Genomic DNA, 18,517 nt, shown 5'->3' on the forward strand with positions numbered 1-18,517 from the left:
AAGGGTATTGTAAAGTCAGCTCTGGCCAGCCTGATCAAGAATCATTATGCTGGCACATTCTACAATGTTGTTCACTGTAGCACAAATTTTACTGTAAAGTGTGCCCAATCTGATGCAGCTTTGAAGCCCAAACCCTTAGGATTTCAATCCTATCTCTAGAACATGCTGTTTTACCTGAAGCACGTTACCGAATCTATCTGAGTTTTGGTTTCCTGAATACCTACATTTTGTGAATATTAAATGAGATCCTTTAAAAACAAACAGTCCACACAAAGGTCTACACGACTATAAGCCCTCTGCAAATATTATCTCCTTTCTCTTTTGCCCATTCCTATACTGCACTGCATTTGAAGAATTTTCATTAAGCTAGTAAAATCCGTTCCTACAGAACAGATCCCAACCTAATTAAGCATAACATGAAGGTTTCTACTTAAATTCTGAAGCAAAGATACAACATACAGAACCTTAAATTCTGAAGCAAAAATTATCCACATACAGAGGGTGGTAAAAATCACTTGCACCCGTTTTTGGAATATCATGCAGACCATAAAAAGAATATTTTAAGGACCGTTTCCATTTTTGAAAGACTGAGTATTACGTAACGGCCAAATCATACATATGCCTCCTTGTCCTATAGAGGTGGGGTGGTGGATATGCCTGGGTACAGCCCTGAGCAGAAAGGGTTAAGAATGGAAGATGCTTCCTGATGAATATGTTTGCTCCCATCACCCTGTGACCCTTACATCCACAGCTGTCTGCCCCACAGCTGTCTGTCTCCCTCACCTTGGACCAGTCCAGAGATAAAGCAAATATCTCCTCAAGGAAAGCAGAGAGCCTCTCAGTTCTCCCTGTCTCCATCACCTCCCCGATGAGTCATCTCTCTGACTACTTCACTCCTTTAAGGGCAGTCTGGCAAGCAAGGGACAGTGAGAACAAAACATTTATAAGCAGGACCCTAGTGATAAAAACAGTAGCAATATTTATGGATACTGAGAATTAATTTCTTTTTCTTGCAGGAAATATGAGTGATAACGTTTCCTTGGCCAGTCTCAAAAATGTCAATTCATTTGTTTGTTAATACAAATGCATTGCCTCATTCGTTCTCTGACAGGAACGTTGAGAGGAGTGAGGGGGGGAGAGGAGAATCATTATTGTCACCCTATAATTATTCAGAGGATGTTTCATTTTATTTTATGTTAGAGTGGCCAAATTTGTATTATTTCTCTGTTGCCCTAATCATCATGATAAATCATGAAATAAGAATCTCAATGTCCAATTACCATTCAGAGTAGATACAGGAAAGGAATTAAAGCTTTCTTTCTAAGTGGAAGAAAGGGCAATTCCACAGAGCTTCCTCAGGGAATGTACACTGTGCTGAACAGTACATTATTGAAAAGAGATAAGCAATTGTGTGATGTACAATTGCCAACACTTTCTTGTCTTTCAACTCTAGTTCTAAATGCTTACGAGGAATAATATCTTCACATTTTTCAAAGGCTGCTACAGGAGAAAGCCACTTACACTCACATTCACAAGTATTGTAAATACAGCAGTTATTATTTAAAGAAGAGACACAGAGACAGAGACCAAGAGAGACAAAGAGACTGAAGTGTCTTTGAGTGACTGAAGTCTCTTAGGGTGCCATGGCCAGGTTTCAACAAAACCCTGCCCTCAGCTCCAGGCTCAGGGCTCCCATACCTCACCAACTGCTTCTTTAAGGACCTCAAGCCAGAGAGCTACAGCAGAGGGAAATGTTTTTCTTCAAAGAAATGAACTTCTAAGAAATATAATAAGCCAAACCTAAACTTAAATTATTTTCTTTCTTTGGTAATTTTTCTTTTTCTGCTAATAAAGGTAGCAACTAAGTGATACTAACGTCCAGCAGGTCAACTGCATATGAGTCAATTTAGTCACTATAGCTGTAGGTGGTGTAAAAGAAACAAGTGAAGCAATCCGGTTGCTTGGACAGTTCAATCAATAAATCAAAGCGGTAACCCTGTGAAATTATACCTAAATTAAATATCCCAAAGTAGACTTTGTTTCGAAAAAGGCAACATCTATCTTATAATTTTTCTAGAAAATCTATTACCTGTCATGGTTTTTTTTTTTTTTTTTACAAAAGTTTATTCTTAAATGTACAATAGGTTCCAAGACAACATTTCATTCTAGCTATAGGTGGCAACAGATGTTATGGCAGGGAATCCAGATGTTTAGCCCAGATGTTTAAACAGGAATGGAACTAAGGATCATCATTGCCTCAGGCACAAGGAACAGCTTAGTTTTTGCCAGATTTCTTAATTCCACCTGTGGCCAGGGGGCCTTTCCCCGCGGCCTTCGCTTTTAGCTCCTGAAGTTTCTTTTGCTCCTCCTTCTGTTTCTGCTTGAACGTCTTATCTTCCTCGTCCATCTCCTTGGCATGCTTCTTGGGCTGCTTCAGGGCCTTCTTCTTGCCACCTTTGCGGCCCGACATGGCACCTGCCGCCCCTTCCCCAGACCCTGCCACCGGATGCGGCTGTCATGGTATTTTAACACAGAGACGTCGGCTATTCACACAAAAACATTTTTAGAAAATAGACGAATTTAGCCCCACAGTTAATAATGTCTAGTTATTAAGTTTGATGGACTAAATCCCACCATATTTTTTTAAGGTAGGAAGTACAAGACTAGATTCAGATTAGAACAAATACTGCAAAATATAATGAAAAGATATGGACCATTTTTCTCTCCCCTGCTTTTGGAAGATTTTGTTGTTTCCTTCTATTCCAGCTTATAATTGAGTTCAATCTGATAAAAGTTTGTCCTCCAAACCTAAGTCCTATGTTTTAGGCAATTAATAATTGGCAACAAGCTTAAAATTGCACTTATGAGTTCTAACTTTTCTGTCTAGGAACTAGCTGGCTTACAGTCCAAACATGATAGTAATTAATAGTTAAAACTGTGTTTGGATCTTCTTAGAATAATACCACTTATTATCCTACTCTGCATTGATGTTTTTTCTTTTCTTTTTCCAACAGAAATTTTATTATGGATGCATAGATCACTGTATGGGAAATATCTGATTTCTAAGTAATCTTTGAAGGAGTAGTTCTTCAAGTATAGTTCCACTGTAACCTATAAGGATCTTCTAGATGTTTGGGGGATTAGTCCAAACTCTAATTCATTAAAAAATATTTAAAGTATAGCTGATTCACTTTGTTATAAAGCAGAAACTAACACACCACTGTAAAGCAATTATATTCCAAAAGAGATGTTAAAAAATATATTTAAAGTATAGAATACAGTTTCTACTGCAAATGACACTTTCTAATATAAAATACAAAAATGAAAAAAAAATACTATAATGACTCTTTACCCAACCCAAAGCACCCTCACCCACCTTTGGCATGGGAAAGAGAGAGGAAGAGGCTGGGGGGGAGGGGAGTCCTGGGGTCAGGGGAGAGCAAAGGATTTGGTCACCGGCAAAAAGGCAAGCAAGAATAGATCAAAATCAGTTTCCAAGATCATTTCTTCTAGGGAAGCAGCATGTGAACCAGGAAAAAAGACATTAGCGACCGAGGCATTTTTACTAGTCAATAAAATCCCATTGATTTTATTGCAAGAATATTACACCTTTCTATACATTTTTATTTCACCAACACCTAAATTTTACAGCTTTTTATAACACCTAAAAGGCAGTGTAGTATAGTGACCTGAGTTCAAAACCTAACTCTCCCACTTAATTTCTCTAAGCCTCAGTTTCCCCATCTATAAAACGGGAATAATAATATCTATAATATGAAAACATGTTTTTAAGTGCCTTGCAAAAAACCTGCCATGAGGTAGGCACTCAATTCATGGCAATAACATAATGTATTAGATATAAAAATATTAACTGATTTCTAGAAACCCACCTGTGCCCTTATTTTTGCATGTGCTACCATTTGAGTAGTTGTACAATTTCACTTAAAGGATATTTTTTTCTAATACTCAGAAGGAATACTTCTTTTATGTTTCAGCCTTACTTTGGTTTTCCAAACTATTTTCTTCATAACAGGCTTTCTCTGCTTTCATCGTGAATTTTTTCTTTATTTAGAATAAAAAATAAATGTTTATGAATTATTTATAGTTTCTTATTATGGCAAAACATATATATATATTTTTTTTTTTCTTTCTTTTTTTTTTTTGCGGTACACGGGTCTCTCACTATTGTGGCCTCTCCCGTTGCGGAGCACAGGCTCCAGACGCGCAGGCTCACCGGCCATCGCTCACGGGCCCAGCCGCTCCGCGGCATGTGGGATCTTCCCGGACCAGGGCACAAACCCGTGTCCCCTGCACTGGCAGGCAGACTCTCAACCACTGCGCCACCAGGGAAGCCTGCAAAACATATTTTTAAGTCTTCATTATCATTTTGTGCCAACAACCCTCATGCTGTTTGGAGAATGGCATAGTATGTGCAAAGGGGACAAACACTGAGAATACTTTCTACCTATACAGAAAAAAGATAAGTTAATTTCTAAGCCTGGAAACGTGTTTTTAAATCAGAAATTTCTCTTTCCAAATATTCACAATAACTGGTCATCTTCTGAAATCTAAAACCATGATTATTTCTCCTTTAAGTTTTAAACTATTAATTTTACATTTCGAAGGAATGTTTGCTCAGAAGCAAAAGGCTTTGATCATTTCATCAAGTAAAACCTGTAAAATTGATTTCATGGAGACAGACCAAAAAACTCTCCTTGGCTGACAAAAAATTTCCAATTTAAATCCGTGGTCATCCCTCATTCAACGTTTGCACAGCTCCACGGAATCTTGTTTGCTTATTGAAGCAAGGTCCTCCATAAAGAGTGGGTCCCAGCGTGTTTTTTCTCTATACCATAACATTTCAGCCTATTAAAACCCATAACATCTGAAGGGCATTTTAGAAAATGATTTGGTAATTTTTCTGAGATGTATTCCTGACAATGCCTGTGACTTCAAAATATCTCTGCAACTAGAGAAGAATATGTCAAGTGCTCCTTTTGATACGAAAGTCTGTAAATAAAGTAGTTGTTTACAAAGATGGAATTTAGTCAAATATGGAATTGGTTTTAAATCACTGCATGGCTGAACGTTTGCTTGACTAAGCTGATAGCTTGTCAAGTCTTATATTTGGTTATTAACAGCTGCCATTTCTTCTACAGCATTTCTGGTGCATATTCTTGTGAGGATTAAATAAGGTAAGAGTAATTAACATGCCTAGCACAGGGCGTGGCACAGAGTAAGCGCTCAATACATGGCAGCTGTTAATATTTTAATAGCAATTATTTTACAAGTGCTATTGAACTGAAAGAGAAAGAAAGTGACCTATCCAGCATTGGCCAGCAGGAGTTTCCAGTGTTTCCTTGATCTTTTCTCTAATCATCATTACTGATGACCCCAACAACTGAGATTTAATACTTTTTTGTCTCTTTCAACTGAGAAAATGGAGAGAGTTGCTGTTGAATTGGTCTCCCTGCTTCCACTCCTGCCCTCATTCTCCCTATTCTCCACACAGCACTCACGTCATCTCACATACATCAGACCACATCCCTCTCCTGAATGAACCCTCCAAAAACTTAACTTCACACGGAGAATAAAACCCAACTTTGTCCTGTGGGCATGACGCCTCCCAGGAACTAATCCATGACCTTGTCTCATGCCATGTCTTCCCCACTTCCAGTCAAACTGTCCTTTTTTCTGTTCCTTGCCTTGTCCAAGCCTGTTCCCACCTCAGGGCCTTAGCACCTGCTGTTGCCTTTGCCTACAAAGCTCACTACCTGTTATCTCTTCCCACAAACTCTTCAGCTCAAAGCCTACATCCTCAGGGCTATGCCCCCCACCCCATGCCTAGAAAAGCATCTCAGTCCTGCCATCCCACTGCCCCCACCCCCGTCTGGCTCTAGTACCCATTCAATTGTATTTCCTTCACTTCTCCTTATGACTCTTTTTTTATGTAACCAATTTCTGGAGAAATCTCCACTTACTGGGATATAAATACGAAAGAGTGTCCCTAACAGTGCCATGTCAATCCCCCTTTCTCGAGAAGAAATCGGTCCTGTATGGCATCTTGGCCAAAATCCATAGCTTCTCAGCCACCCGTGGTTGAGAGCTGTCTCACTTTGGTCTTTAAGACTTGAGCCTCTTCATTTGCAAATACTACTCATCTCAAAGTTAATTCAAAGCTACTCTCTTCCCTGCCCCCATCACAGGCTAGACCATAGGGTCTTATGGGAGAGACTGGAGTGAAATCCACTATGTTTACACACTTTTCTTTCTTTCAGTTCCCTCACTCTTCTGCTCCCAGACACTGGACTCTCAGAGAACCCCAGTCTCACCCACCACACCCAGGAGAAGGAAGTTAGTCTCTCTCTCTTTCTCTCTCCTATTTTGTTTGACTTTTGGAGTATGACAGCATTTTCCCCCATCCTCCTCCCCACCAGAGCATGAGTTTTTAGTTCCACTATGTGTTACTTCAGGGATCAAGAGCTGCCTCCTCTTTAGGGACTTCCCTGGTGGTCCAGTGGTTAAGACTCTACCTTCCAATGCAGGGGATGCAGGTTCGATCCCTGGTCAGGGAGCTAAGGTCCCACATGCCGTGCAGTGCAGCCAATAATAATAATAATAATAAAATAAGAGTCCTCTTTAGTTCACCGGTCCATCTGTTCATTCATTCACATGAGCAACCATGTGTTAAGCGTTTGGTATGTTCCCCAGGGCTGCGGCGGGCATACATGTAAACATTTCTGAGTCTCCTGTACCTTCAACATTTACCTCTTTTTTCTCTTGCAAGTCATGTACAGCTCAGTGGCAGTCAATATCCTTTCCAAAGACAGTCCACAAGATAGCTGCCCAGGAGCAAACTCTATTATCTCTGTTTAGCCAAACCTCTGTAATTCTGAAAAATAGAGGAGCTAGGATTGCTCTCAGTAGAAACGGCTATAGCTGCTTTCACTCAGCAATTAAAATCATATCAATCCTCGACAACTCTGAGAGACGGAGCCTCCTGTCAGATAAGCTATCATTTTTTTAATAGACTTTAATTTTCAGAGAAGTTTTAGGTCTACAGCAAAATTGAGCCGAAAGTGCAGAGAGTTCTCATAGAGACACACAGACACAACCTCCGCCACTATCATTGGAGAGAACTTTTTATGTGCCTGGACATGCATTGGTGGTAAAGGTTTTCTCTGTCTTACTGTGATTCAGGATGGTTCTAATGAATCTGCTGAGATGAGAAGTGGGGTTTTCTGAGGGAAACACTCTTCCCCCTACCTTTCCAGGAGAGCAGCCACGGTACCTTTGCCTTTTCCCAAGTTAAGAGCCCCAAGACTTGGTGCAGTTCCTGTACCCAGCTACTCCCCAAATACTGCAAGTGGAGCCAACCTAACTACTGGAGGCTTCGTGCTCCCCATCTTATCAGCTGCCACTAACCAGCATGGCGTAAACACTGCCCCCTCTCCCCAGCCACACCACGCTCCCGTCCTGGATTCTTCCAGTGGACCTCTGGGCTCTGCCTTTAGACACATGTCCTTTCATCTTCAAGGGTACAGATCAAATACTCACTTCTTACTCTCTTTAGAGAGAAGTCAGGGATGCAGCCTCACTGCTAGGCTCCACGAATATTCTCCAAAACTTCTCCTGCTCTACTCCAGAGACAGCATCAAAAAAGACCTACAGATTCTACCAGGGAATGAGATGCTACTCCACCATTCTGGAGACAGCCCCAGGGTCGGTTCACTCTAAGCCCTACTCACCTAGCTCCAAGCAAGGGAAAGGCCCTCCTACCTCTCTGTCACAGGGAGGGAAGGGAATAGCCAAGCTCTGAATAGGCATCGCCAAAATGCTGACTCCTACCACTTTCAGCCTCCTTACATTGGCTGGTGAGAGTGGGTGTAGTGGTAAAGCTCGTTCTTATTTGGTGCCTCTCAGAAGCACTGCAGGAGGGCTGTTCCAGGGGCTAGCAGCACCTTGAACACAGAGTCGCACTGAGTTCTTCAGGTCCTCAGCTTTGAGCTGAAGCTCCAATTCCAGGACTAAGGGGGAAAATACCACTGCCATGTAATGCTTTACTCTCTGTCGGTCTCAACCCGCTCCTTTGTTACTCTCCACCATCTCGGTCTACCCTCAGCACCCAGAAAAGCATTGGACACTTAGTAGGTGCTCATTAAAGATTTGTTAAGTGAATCCTGTTTTGAACGCTTCTAAAACAAGAAGTTACATCATAATGAAGCCCATTACATACTGAGGAGCCCTAGTGGTTTGAAATCAAGAGAATGTTTATCCATTTTATGTATCTCTGCCCAATACAACAACAGAATAACCCCTTTTTTTCCTTCATAGCATCCCTTTCAAATGTTCCCAGATAGAGATGATGACCCTGACTCCTTTTCTTCTCCAGGGTTCTCATGCCCCATGGTTTCCAGACCTGCACTGACCATCTTGGTTGCCTTTCTTTGAAGCACTAATAGCGTGTTTAAGAAGTGCTCTACCAGTGATAAGCAGTCGGACTAGCACTTCCTCAGAGTTGGACCCTCCTTTTCTGTGAACGCAGCTGCACTTGCATTAGGATTTGGGTATTTGCTGTGTGGGGTTAATTTTTTCAGCAGAGGATCTACATAGTTGGCTCACGTTAAATGTATGGTCAACAGACCTCAGATTCCTTTCTATGGATGGACAAATGTCACACCTTCCTCTCCTACACTGGCTTAAGTGACTTTTTCACATGTAAATGTTGAATCTTACATTTAGCTCTGTAACATTTCTCCCTTTTGTTTTTGCCCTTTTGTTCCAGTCTCCGGAGGTTTGTTTTTAATCTTGATATCCTACTGACGTATTCAAGTTGTTATTACCTGCAATATGACAAACACATTTGCAATGTCTTCACTTAGACAATTGTTTTCAGTGACCTGCAGAGAATGGAACCAAATCAGAGCCTTGGGGTGTTCTAGGGACATCCATTTGGACTGGCACTTTCTGCATATGGCCGCTCACCCAACTGCAAATCCACCTAAATCTGCCTAATGTTGCCCTCTTGCAGCCCACATTCTAATCCCTGCCACCACCTTTGTTTTTATAAAACTCTAGAGCTTTTAAGAAATACTCTGGAGGGCTTCCTTGGTGGTGCAGTGGTTAAGAATCTGCCTGCCAATGCAGGGGACACGGGTTCGAGCCCTGGTCCAGGTCCACATGCCGCAGAGCAACTGTGGCGCAGAGCTCGTGCGCCACAACTACTGAGCCTGCGAGCCACAACTACTGAAGCCCACGCGCCTAGAGCCTGTGCTCCACAACAAGAGAAGCCACCACAATAAGCCCATGCACCGCAACGAAGAGTAGCCCCCACTCGCCTCAACTAGAGAAAGCCCACGCACAGCAACAAAAACCCAACATAGCCAAAAATAAATAAATAAAATAAATTTATAAAAAAGAATACTCTGGAGAAATAAAAATATGACATCTACAACAGTCCCATGATCTATAGATAAGATCACCTTATTCTTGAAGGTATGTTTATGTTAGTATGATATATAGATAGTTTGCTTCCTTTCCTCATAAAAACAACTAGTGAATTATTTTATAAATTATCAGATTATCCTGATTAACATCGATATGGTTGTTCTAATTTTTCAAAATTCTTTATATCATTTTTGAAAATCTGGCTACCTTTCCATCTTCAGGCTCCTCTTAAGCTCCATAAATGCCTGCAAAACATCCCCAACCTGCCCCCCCATTTCCAGTGTCAAATCTTCACATTCCTTTAGTATTGGGGAAGTCCTATGTCTGAGCCCAGAGCACTGACAATGCCTAGATTTTCTTCTATTACCTCCTCATCTCTTTTAGAAATTGTATCATCTCAGACTGCCATGACAAAATACCACAGCCTGGGTAGCTTAAACAACAGAAATTTATTTTTTTCCCAGTTCTGGAGGCTGGAAGCCCCAGATCACGGTGCCAGCACAGTTGGGTTCTGGTGAGGACTCTCTTCCTAGCTTACAAATAGCATGTGTCCTCACATGGCAGAAAGAGATAGAAGCAGAGCAAGCTCTCTGGCATCTCTTCTTATAAGGGCACTAATCCCATCATGAGGGCCCCACCCTCATGACCTCATCTAAACCTAATTATCCCCCAAAGACCCCTCCTCCAAATACCATTACACTAAGAGTTAGGGTTTCAACCTATGGATCTTGGAGGGATATAATTCAGTGCATAGCAGGAATTAACTAGTTGGTCATATTTTTATTTCTTTTCTTTTTTTTTTTTTTTTTTTGCGGTATGCGGGCCTCTCACTGTTGTGGCCTCTCCCATTGCGGAGCACAGACTCCAGACGCACAGGCTCAGTGGCCATGGCTCACGGGCCCAGCCACTTCGCAGCATGTGGGATCTTCCCGGACCGGGGCACGAACCCGTGTCCCCTGCAACGGCAGGCAGACTCCCAACCACTGTGCCGCTAGGGAAGCCCGGTCATATTATTTATACTACTTGTCCTGCCCTTTTCCAATTTGAAGATTATTTGTTCTGCTGGAAAGGATGAAATAGAAGAAAATTAAGATTGAGTTTTCTTCCTTTTCTCCATAATCTATCCTATAATACCATCCTCTCTAATTAGAGAGCCTAGTTTTTCATTATTTCTTATTCCAAATTTAAATCTTGAAAAAAAATTTTATAGTCCAGCATTTTCAGAGCTACAGTTTCAAGAGTCCAGCATTGTGAGCCCTTCTTGACATCACTGGGCTCCTGCTAGGAACTTAGTCCTCACAGACATGCTCTAACAGATCTCTCACACTTTTCCTTTGGCATTTCACCTAATCGTGCATCCCTACTTGCCCCAAGATTCCTGCCTGGCAAACCTATCACATTCAATTCCTTTGCATTGTTGGTTTACTGGCCTCTAGCAGCATTTCAGAAAGGCATTGCTCCACCCCTGCTCCTCACCCACTCAGGATGCACTCTCTGCAAGAGCTGAGTTCTGCAGGCCACCACCAAAGAACAGTCTTCCTGCCATCTTTCTAGCAATGCTCCTTAAAGAAAATCGAAGCCCTGTACTTTGGAAAGGTTCGTTTACGGCCTCAATTTGGGGTACTCAAAAAAAATCAATAGCAATCGTAATTCCCACTGGAGATAAATAGCTCAAATCTGTAACTATGCATGAACATGGGAAATTTAAGAAAACATAAAAAGACTGGTTAGCCCTCAAATCATCCATTCCCTTCTCAGAACTCCACTTTTCCCAAACTGGACGGCATCCAGATTTGGGTATGAGAGGGGATGAGAGAAATAGCTGTGGTTTTCTTCTATAAGGAGGATAAGAGTTTTCTATTTTTAAATTTTGCTTTTGCTTTTTGCTGTTTTATTTCTACCGAAGGCTGAACTGGGGAAGATTTTTACTGTACAATCTGGAGAGCTTTTATCCAAAACTTCTCTCAAAGGCCATTCTAAATATCCCTAATCAGTGGGTCTTTAGAAATTGCCTTAAGGTCTTTCTTTTCTTGATTTTTGACAATAGGGTAACTTGTTTTAATTATATTTTCTTGATCACAGTAAAAATAAATATTTTTTTACCTGTGAATTGTCTCTACACATGTTTGTGCTTTTATCTGTTAGTGTGATACCATCACACTAACTCTTAGTGTGATTGTATTTGAAGGAGGGGGCCTTTGGGAGATAATTAGGTTTAGCTGAGGTCATGAGGGCAGGACCCTCATGATGAGATTAGTGCCCTTATAAGAAGAGATACCAGAGAGCTTGCTCTGCTTCTATCTCTTTCTGCCATGTGAGGACACATGCTATTTGCATGTGTTTTTTAATTGATCATAAAGATTATTTATATTCACTAACTCTCTGTTTGGTATATGTATGTGATTTTTGTCTCCTAGTCTGTTCCTTGTCTTTTGACTTTTTTTAAACAATGTTTTCCCCACCTAAAAATTGTAAAAATATTCTTCTATGTCAACTTCAAATTATTTTAACCTATAGAACTGAGTAACATATGCTTTGATCCAATAGAAAAACAATATACTCTTTCTTCAGCCTCACCTTCTCTGGCCTAAGAATCTTAAACCTTTTATTTTTTTCCAGTTTTTTTCCCCAGGGTTCTATATTTTAAGCCTTATATCATCCTTGAGACTTACTCCAAATAATCTCCATGGCCCTTGTATCAGATTTTAACACTTGTATCTCTAATAATATTAATTGTAACTGTAATAATAGCAATATCTAATCATCTACTGAACAGCTATTATGGACCATGGACTGATCTGGTTATTTTATCTGCACCACCTCATTGAAGCCTTATAAAAACTTCATTTTATATATAAAGAAACTCAAGATCAAAGAAGTGAAGTAGTTTGCCCAAGGTTGTACAAGCCATAAATGCTAGAACCAGAATTTAAACCTGGGAACTTGGGTTTTCTGTTTCCGAAACCCATGTGCATAATCATGGCATTTTAGTGAGTATGAAAAAAAGCGTGCACATTTCCCCCACAAACCTCTAGCTAGAAGGGACTTTCCTAAACACTAAACCACAACTTTTAAGTGTTAGGAAGTATAGTACTGATGACCCACAGAATAGTTCTCCCTCATATAAATTCTGGACACACACATTAAAAAGAATAGACTCCATTAATAATGAAAGCTAAAATCACATGTGTAAACACATTGCTTTTAATCTATTCAGTTATTTCCCCATAAGTACTAACAGTGCATCACAAATTATGCTGTCTAGAAGACATACCACAAAACTTAAATCTTGGAAGATTCATTGCCATGGTTTAATGGAATAGTTTTCCGAGAGAATGGAAATTTTGAATCTCCAAGATGGAATGTCCCTATCCACTGTTTCCTCATTCTGTTAATCAAATCGGAGATGGACACAGAAGGCAAACTACACAGGGACATAGCTGTATAATTAATTTGCACGTCTCTTCAGCAGTTACATATAAATATAGTTTCTTCTCATGCACTTTAATTCAGTAGTTGCAAACTGGTAATGCTCAGTAGCCAAAATCAGCCTGCCCAAAAGCCTTAATTGTTCTACGCAAATGAGTGTACCTTCTCCAGTTTGCCACAAGCACTACTATTCCCTATTGTATCACAACTGGCCTGATGCGATACATTTACATACCTGGTCCCTCCTCCAGAGGCATTTGAGTTTATAGTCACTGAATTGATCACGTGATCGCAAAGATAGTGAGACAAAAGCCCATATTAGAGACCTTATAATCTGAGCCTACTACAGGCATACTGCCCCTGAAATAAACTTAACAGGTAAAGCCACTATCCCAACTGTACAATCAATCGTCACTCTGTTATCCTAACCCTAATTCTCCCTGCTCCTTCTCCTGTCTTTCTCCCTACCAAGTCCAAAATAGCAAGGTTTATAGGTGTACTTGCTGTTGACTCAAGCTCAGACCAGGAGGCTGCACAGTTAGATTACAAAATTGGTTACGCAATCTACATCACAGAGGTACATCCCTGACCTTCCATAAATCCAGTGTTTTCACTGTGCGGTGCATAGTACGAGCTCCAGGGGATAAAAGCAAAATTGCACTCACTTCATCCCTCGAATAACCTTGAACACTGCTGTAGAGTGGATCATGGAGACAAAATTGGATTTTTGGAAAAGAACTGAATATCCTAAAATTAGCACTACTGTAAGAAAGCCCGTAAAACTCTGAACTTTCACTCCAGTCATTTTAAAAGTGCTTGGATAGGACGGGCATGGGAAAAAAAAATCTGCAGAGCTTTGAAAGCAGAACCTAGGTGGTTATGGTCATAAACTAAAGCAGCTTGGTTTAGATCAGTTTCCAGTGAAGAGCCAGGCAAAGAACTTCAGCCTTCAAAAAGAGATTTCAAATATATCCTTCTAAATCATAGAATTAATGTCAATGTTGGAAATATTTGCAGAGCTGTATTTTAGACAGTGAATAATAGTCCATAAAAAACAATTCTCTTCTCACCATGGGCAGAAAGTCAAAACAAGGCTGGAGACCACTAGGAGCTCAGATTCCTTGGCCAGTCCCATCAAATCATTTCAAAGCCAAGGGAGTATAATATTTACATTGTTAAGGTTGTGTCTATATGATGCCAGCAAACATTTGATTAGGTTGATGCACTCAAGCAACCAGTTAATTCAGTGAAACATTTACTCAAGCCCTTGTTATTTGCCTACATTAACCGAGTGATTGGCATGTTTGATTGGCTGGTTACATTGCTGTATCCCGTCTGCTCTCCCATGTCTCCTTTGGCCACTTGGGGCAGTCACTCACAACTCTCACTTCCCATCTCTACAGTCTACAGGGTCATTACCTAGTTACAAGTCTACCTCCCTCACTAAACACTGAGCTCTTTGCTCAAAGGGCACAGGAGGCTTCCTCTCCATTTTCTACCACCTAGTTGAGTTATCAGGATCTGTATAGTGTGGGGAGTGAGTCAATAGCACGGCTACTGGCAAGCTGCCTTGGGTGGCGGAGTGGGGGGGGCGGCGAGGGCGGGGCCGGGGGGGAGGATGGTGATCGAATTTGTCCCATTTCTTAATCCCTAAACATTATTTGTCTCATCCTTTGTAGAGGGCCCTATAAAAAAAGGTTAGTTAAGTGTTTCCCCCAAAGACGCTGCACAGTTTCCCATCTCTACATGCCTACCTATCAGGGTACCTTCTCTACCCTGTTCTCTCCACTTGAGCCTTTCCCTCTTCCAATTTCATAGGCCACGCTTTCCACGAAGCATTCCCTGACAATGTGACAGATGTTTCCCCCTTCTGACTTCCTCTACTGTTTACCCCAGATATCTGAGCATTCAATTACAATCTGCTGGCTTGCTCGGTATTCATCAGTATATGTTTTGTATCACCTACAACAAAGATTATTCAACTCTTTGAGATTTGGACCAGTACATCTTTTAAACTGTGTCCAGCTGTTGTAGGGTTTTTTGGTGATTAATTAAATAATAAATGACAACTAACAGTTGCCCAGTGTTCTATGCTTTATTTCACTCATAAGGACATTAACATATTAGAAAACTCAGGCCTGGAGAAGTTAAGGAGCATGGTTATGATGATACAGATAGGAAATCTCTCTTGGATCCTTCTTAGTGGAAGTGGGGTAGTTTTCTACTCAGGCATATATTCTAACCAAAGCTCATCAGCTTTCCTAGGAAGATGTTTACCCTTTCCCTAGCATAACTGTTAAGGCATAAATATGAGTCTTAACATAGACTCTACAATCTTAACACAAACATATAGCTACCCAATGCCTCATCAACTAGGTGGAAAGAATCCTTTATCTGACAGGATTGCTTGAGGCATGCAGACTCTCCACATGCTGGAAACTCTACTGGCCACGTACAAGCAAGAGCAACAGGGAATCAGGCAGTTGGACCCTCACAGTATGAACCCATTAGAGCCGCAGAGCTGTCTCTACTACTGACCAAGCCAAATGGCAACTTGACAGTCAGCCATCTCTTTGGGATTCGACTATGGGTCCACGATTAGGAGGCTGTGAGGACACGGTTACATTGCAGAATCCCCTTCATTAAGATGCTTGGGAGACAGTCCTGTCTGGTTTCAGTACCAAGGACAGAACTTCTCCAAAGCAATTGTTCTTATCTTTTCTTATGGACCCTACGGCATTTTTAAACAACCAGTTTTCCGTTTTTGGTTAGAGCTGAATTTGTCACCATCCCAGGCAAGTAAACAGGTTTTATGGCCATCTTAATCTTGTCCCTGGTTCCATTTAATGACTCACATTTACTTTCCTTTTCCCCCTGCTTTTAATTTAAAATAAATAAACAGACGGAGAAACCTTCAGAGAGGAGATGGAATACTGCTTATCCCTCTGCTTCTCTCAACCTTCCCCAGTGCCAACTCTTAGCGCTTCATGCCCTTCTCTATCTCTCCCCCAACATCATCAGCTCAAAAAAACAGATTTTTAAACATTATTCTACAAGTTGGTGAAATGGTTTTTAACCATTTGTTGAGTCACAGACCCCTTTGCTAAAAGCACAGATCTTTCTCTCCAGAAAAGTATCCCGCGGAAAATGCTTGAACACATATCCAGGAGCTCTTGAATATCTGAAGTTGGGCCCTGGTCCATGGATTGCAGGGAATAAAGCCTTGCTTGAGTGAATGCACAAGACTTCAGAAGTCACCTCTCAGGACTTGCTGCAAGCCCCACAGAAGGGATTTTTCCAAGCCCCGTTACCAAGGCCTCCCACCCATCTGAGTCTCCCAAAGCCCCCACCTCCATTTCTGCCTTTTCTGCCCAAAGACTGTGAAATAATGGTCCCTTCAGAACCTCTTGCTATGTCCTTGCCCCACTTCGTGCCACAACCTTAACTGGCCTCCCAGCGACCCACCTGCCTCCTTTTTCTCAAAGTATGACTTTCTGCTGGGTCTACTAGCCCAGGCCTCAGGTCCCAAAGTTTTGCTGCCGCACAAGTTCAGTGGTGGACAGAAGTGAGCAAGGAGCAGGGGTTATCGGAGGCTTGCGAATGAGAGGACAAGAGAGGCAGACTGAGGAGCTTTCGGAGGCAGAGACTGAAGAGTGTCTCAGCCCCACAGAGCACAAGACTCCCAAGGAAGCATGGCTGGACAGATGCTGAATTCCAGCTGGTGTACGTGTGTTTAACATTACACTATATATAGTATCAGCAAAATCTGCCAACTCTGATGCTTTTAATATATACCTAAGACTTCCTGAAGAGAAGAAAAACTGAAAACATGGTTTGACTCTGTAAAAGAAATGGCAATTACAGTTATCTACGAAATATATTTACCATGTACAGCTAATTACCATATGCAAAATAACTAGGATGGCAGTATACATATATATCGTTAATTTTGTTATAAATGGCATTTGATTTGCATGCTAGAAGTCTTTTTCTGTCAATCGGGCCTCAAGATTTGCTGCTTACAATTTCCAACATTAAGGGGTACAGTGACAGGAACCATATCTTGTAATCCTTTGTTTTTCCCTTATCATCTAAGTAACACAGCACGAGATGCCTGGAAATTGATAATCTCGCTACGGAGACTACAGCTTGCGTAGTGGTTGTATCTGAAACCACTGGAGAAAAATCCAAGACAACATGTGAGAGGGTTATAGTACGCACGATTTACAGAAAAATGGGGGTGACTTGCAACAAGCAGCCAAAGTAAGGCTACATGAAGAAAGTGGGTTTGGAACTTAGTCTTAAAGAAAATCTAGGATAAGAATATGGTAGAAGGTCATGCCAGTCCAGGCAGGAAAGAATTGTTTTCTGTGATGTAGAAAATATTCAAGATTTTAAAGAACGCTTTAGTTCATATTAATGTTCCCACTGTATTATAATGAAGGTAAGCTTTGAATGAACTCTTATAAAGAAGAACTTTAAAACATTATTTTTATTTATTTACCCATAGAAATATACGTTCGTATCTTGGTTGTTCCTTATTTTAAAAGCCAATGAAAAATTCAATAGCCATAAAGCTGCCTATTAAGTTTAAATAATGAAATATAATTTATTATAAAAATGGAATAATAAAATCACCAGTGGTGGGTGACACAACCAAACTTTCTATTCCTTGCTTAAATAAAGTAGTAGGTTGAGGAAAGGTATTTCTTCGTCTTGGTTTAAGCCTACTAATGACTATACGTGGTCAGATAACAACTAAAATAAATGACAGTTGTTAGTAAATTCTTCTAATCATGATAATCAGAGCAAAACTTACTATACTGTGTATGGCAAAAATGAATGAAATGTTTGAAAGTCTAAGTTAATGCTGAAGACTTTGGGAACTCACCAAAACTTCTCGTGGGCAAGGAGAGCTCTCCCTCCACTTGCTGGAGGCTTCTCTGAACTCCGTGAGACCAGTGGGGAGGCTGGAAGTATTGATCCATGTCCTCCAAAAAGCAAACACCAAGACAGGATTAAATGTGAAAAGTACTTATTAGGTGTTATGGGCCGAATTGTGTCCCCCCAACCCAAATTCACATGCTGAAGTCCTAAGCCCTGATACCTCAGAATGCGACTGCGTTTGGAGATCTTTAAAGACAGAAAAGGATTTTAAAGAGCTTAAAGGGTCTCTAAGTTAAAATGCAATTATTAGGATGGGCCCTAGTCCAATAGGACTTGTGTCCTCATAGGAAGAAGAAATTAGGACACAGACAGACACAGAAGGAAGACCACATGGAGATGCAGGGAGAAAATGTCATCTCCCAGCCAAGGAGAGGGGCCTCAGAAAGAAAGCAACACTTCCTACCCCCTGATCTTCAACTGTTAGCCACCAGAATTATGAGAAAATAAATAGTTTAAGCCCATCCAGACTGTAGTATTTGTATGGCAGCCCAAGCAAACGAATACTCCTATGAGAGGAAATGAGGAGGGAGCTGGTGGAGGCTGGGAGTAAAGCTGGTCTGACCTTGAGTGAAGGAGAAAGAGAAGGAAGAGTGAACGGAAGGTCTGAGGCTATAGTGCAGATCTAAGGCAAGCCTGGCAAAACCATAGAAGAGCCCGATATCTCCCGGGAATGGGCTGCTTTGGTACCCCTGCC

The 18,517-nt window shown here is 41.1% G+C and overlaps 2 protein-coding genes across 4 annotated transcripts in view; both read right to left on the minus strand.

Annotated features, from left to right (window-relative positions):
- The window catches only part of GRM8 (glutamate metabotropic receptor 8), a 766,011-nt gene that overhangs the window by 542,553 nt on the left and 204,941 nt on the right, over positions 1 to 18,517 (minus strand). The gene's annotated exons all lie outside the window — the stretch shown is intronic.
- Positions 2,124 to 2,529, minus strand: LOC137228636 (translation machinery-associated protein 7-like). The gene has a single exon (XM_067745561.1). It carries the CDS (start codon positions 2,468 to 2,470, stop codon positions 2,276 to 2,278), a length of 195 nt encoding a protein of 64 aa, XP_067601662.1. The 5' UTR covers positions 2,471 to 2,529; the 3' UTR covers positions 2,124 to 2,275.

The sequence above is a fragment of the Pseudorca crassidens genome, chromosome 8 (genome assembly GCF_039906515.1).
Source record: "Pseudorca crassidens isolate mPseCra1 chromosome 8, mPseCra1.hap1, whole genome shotgun sequence".
NCBI classification, from domain to species: domain Eukaryota; kingdom Metazoa; phylum Chordata; class Mammalia; order Artiodactyla; family Delphinidae; genus Pseudorca; species Pseudorca crassidens.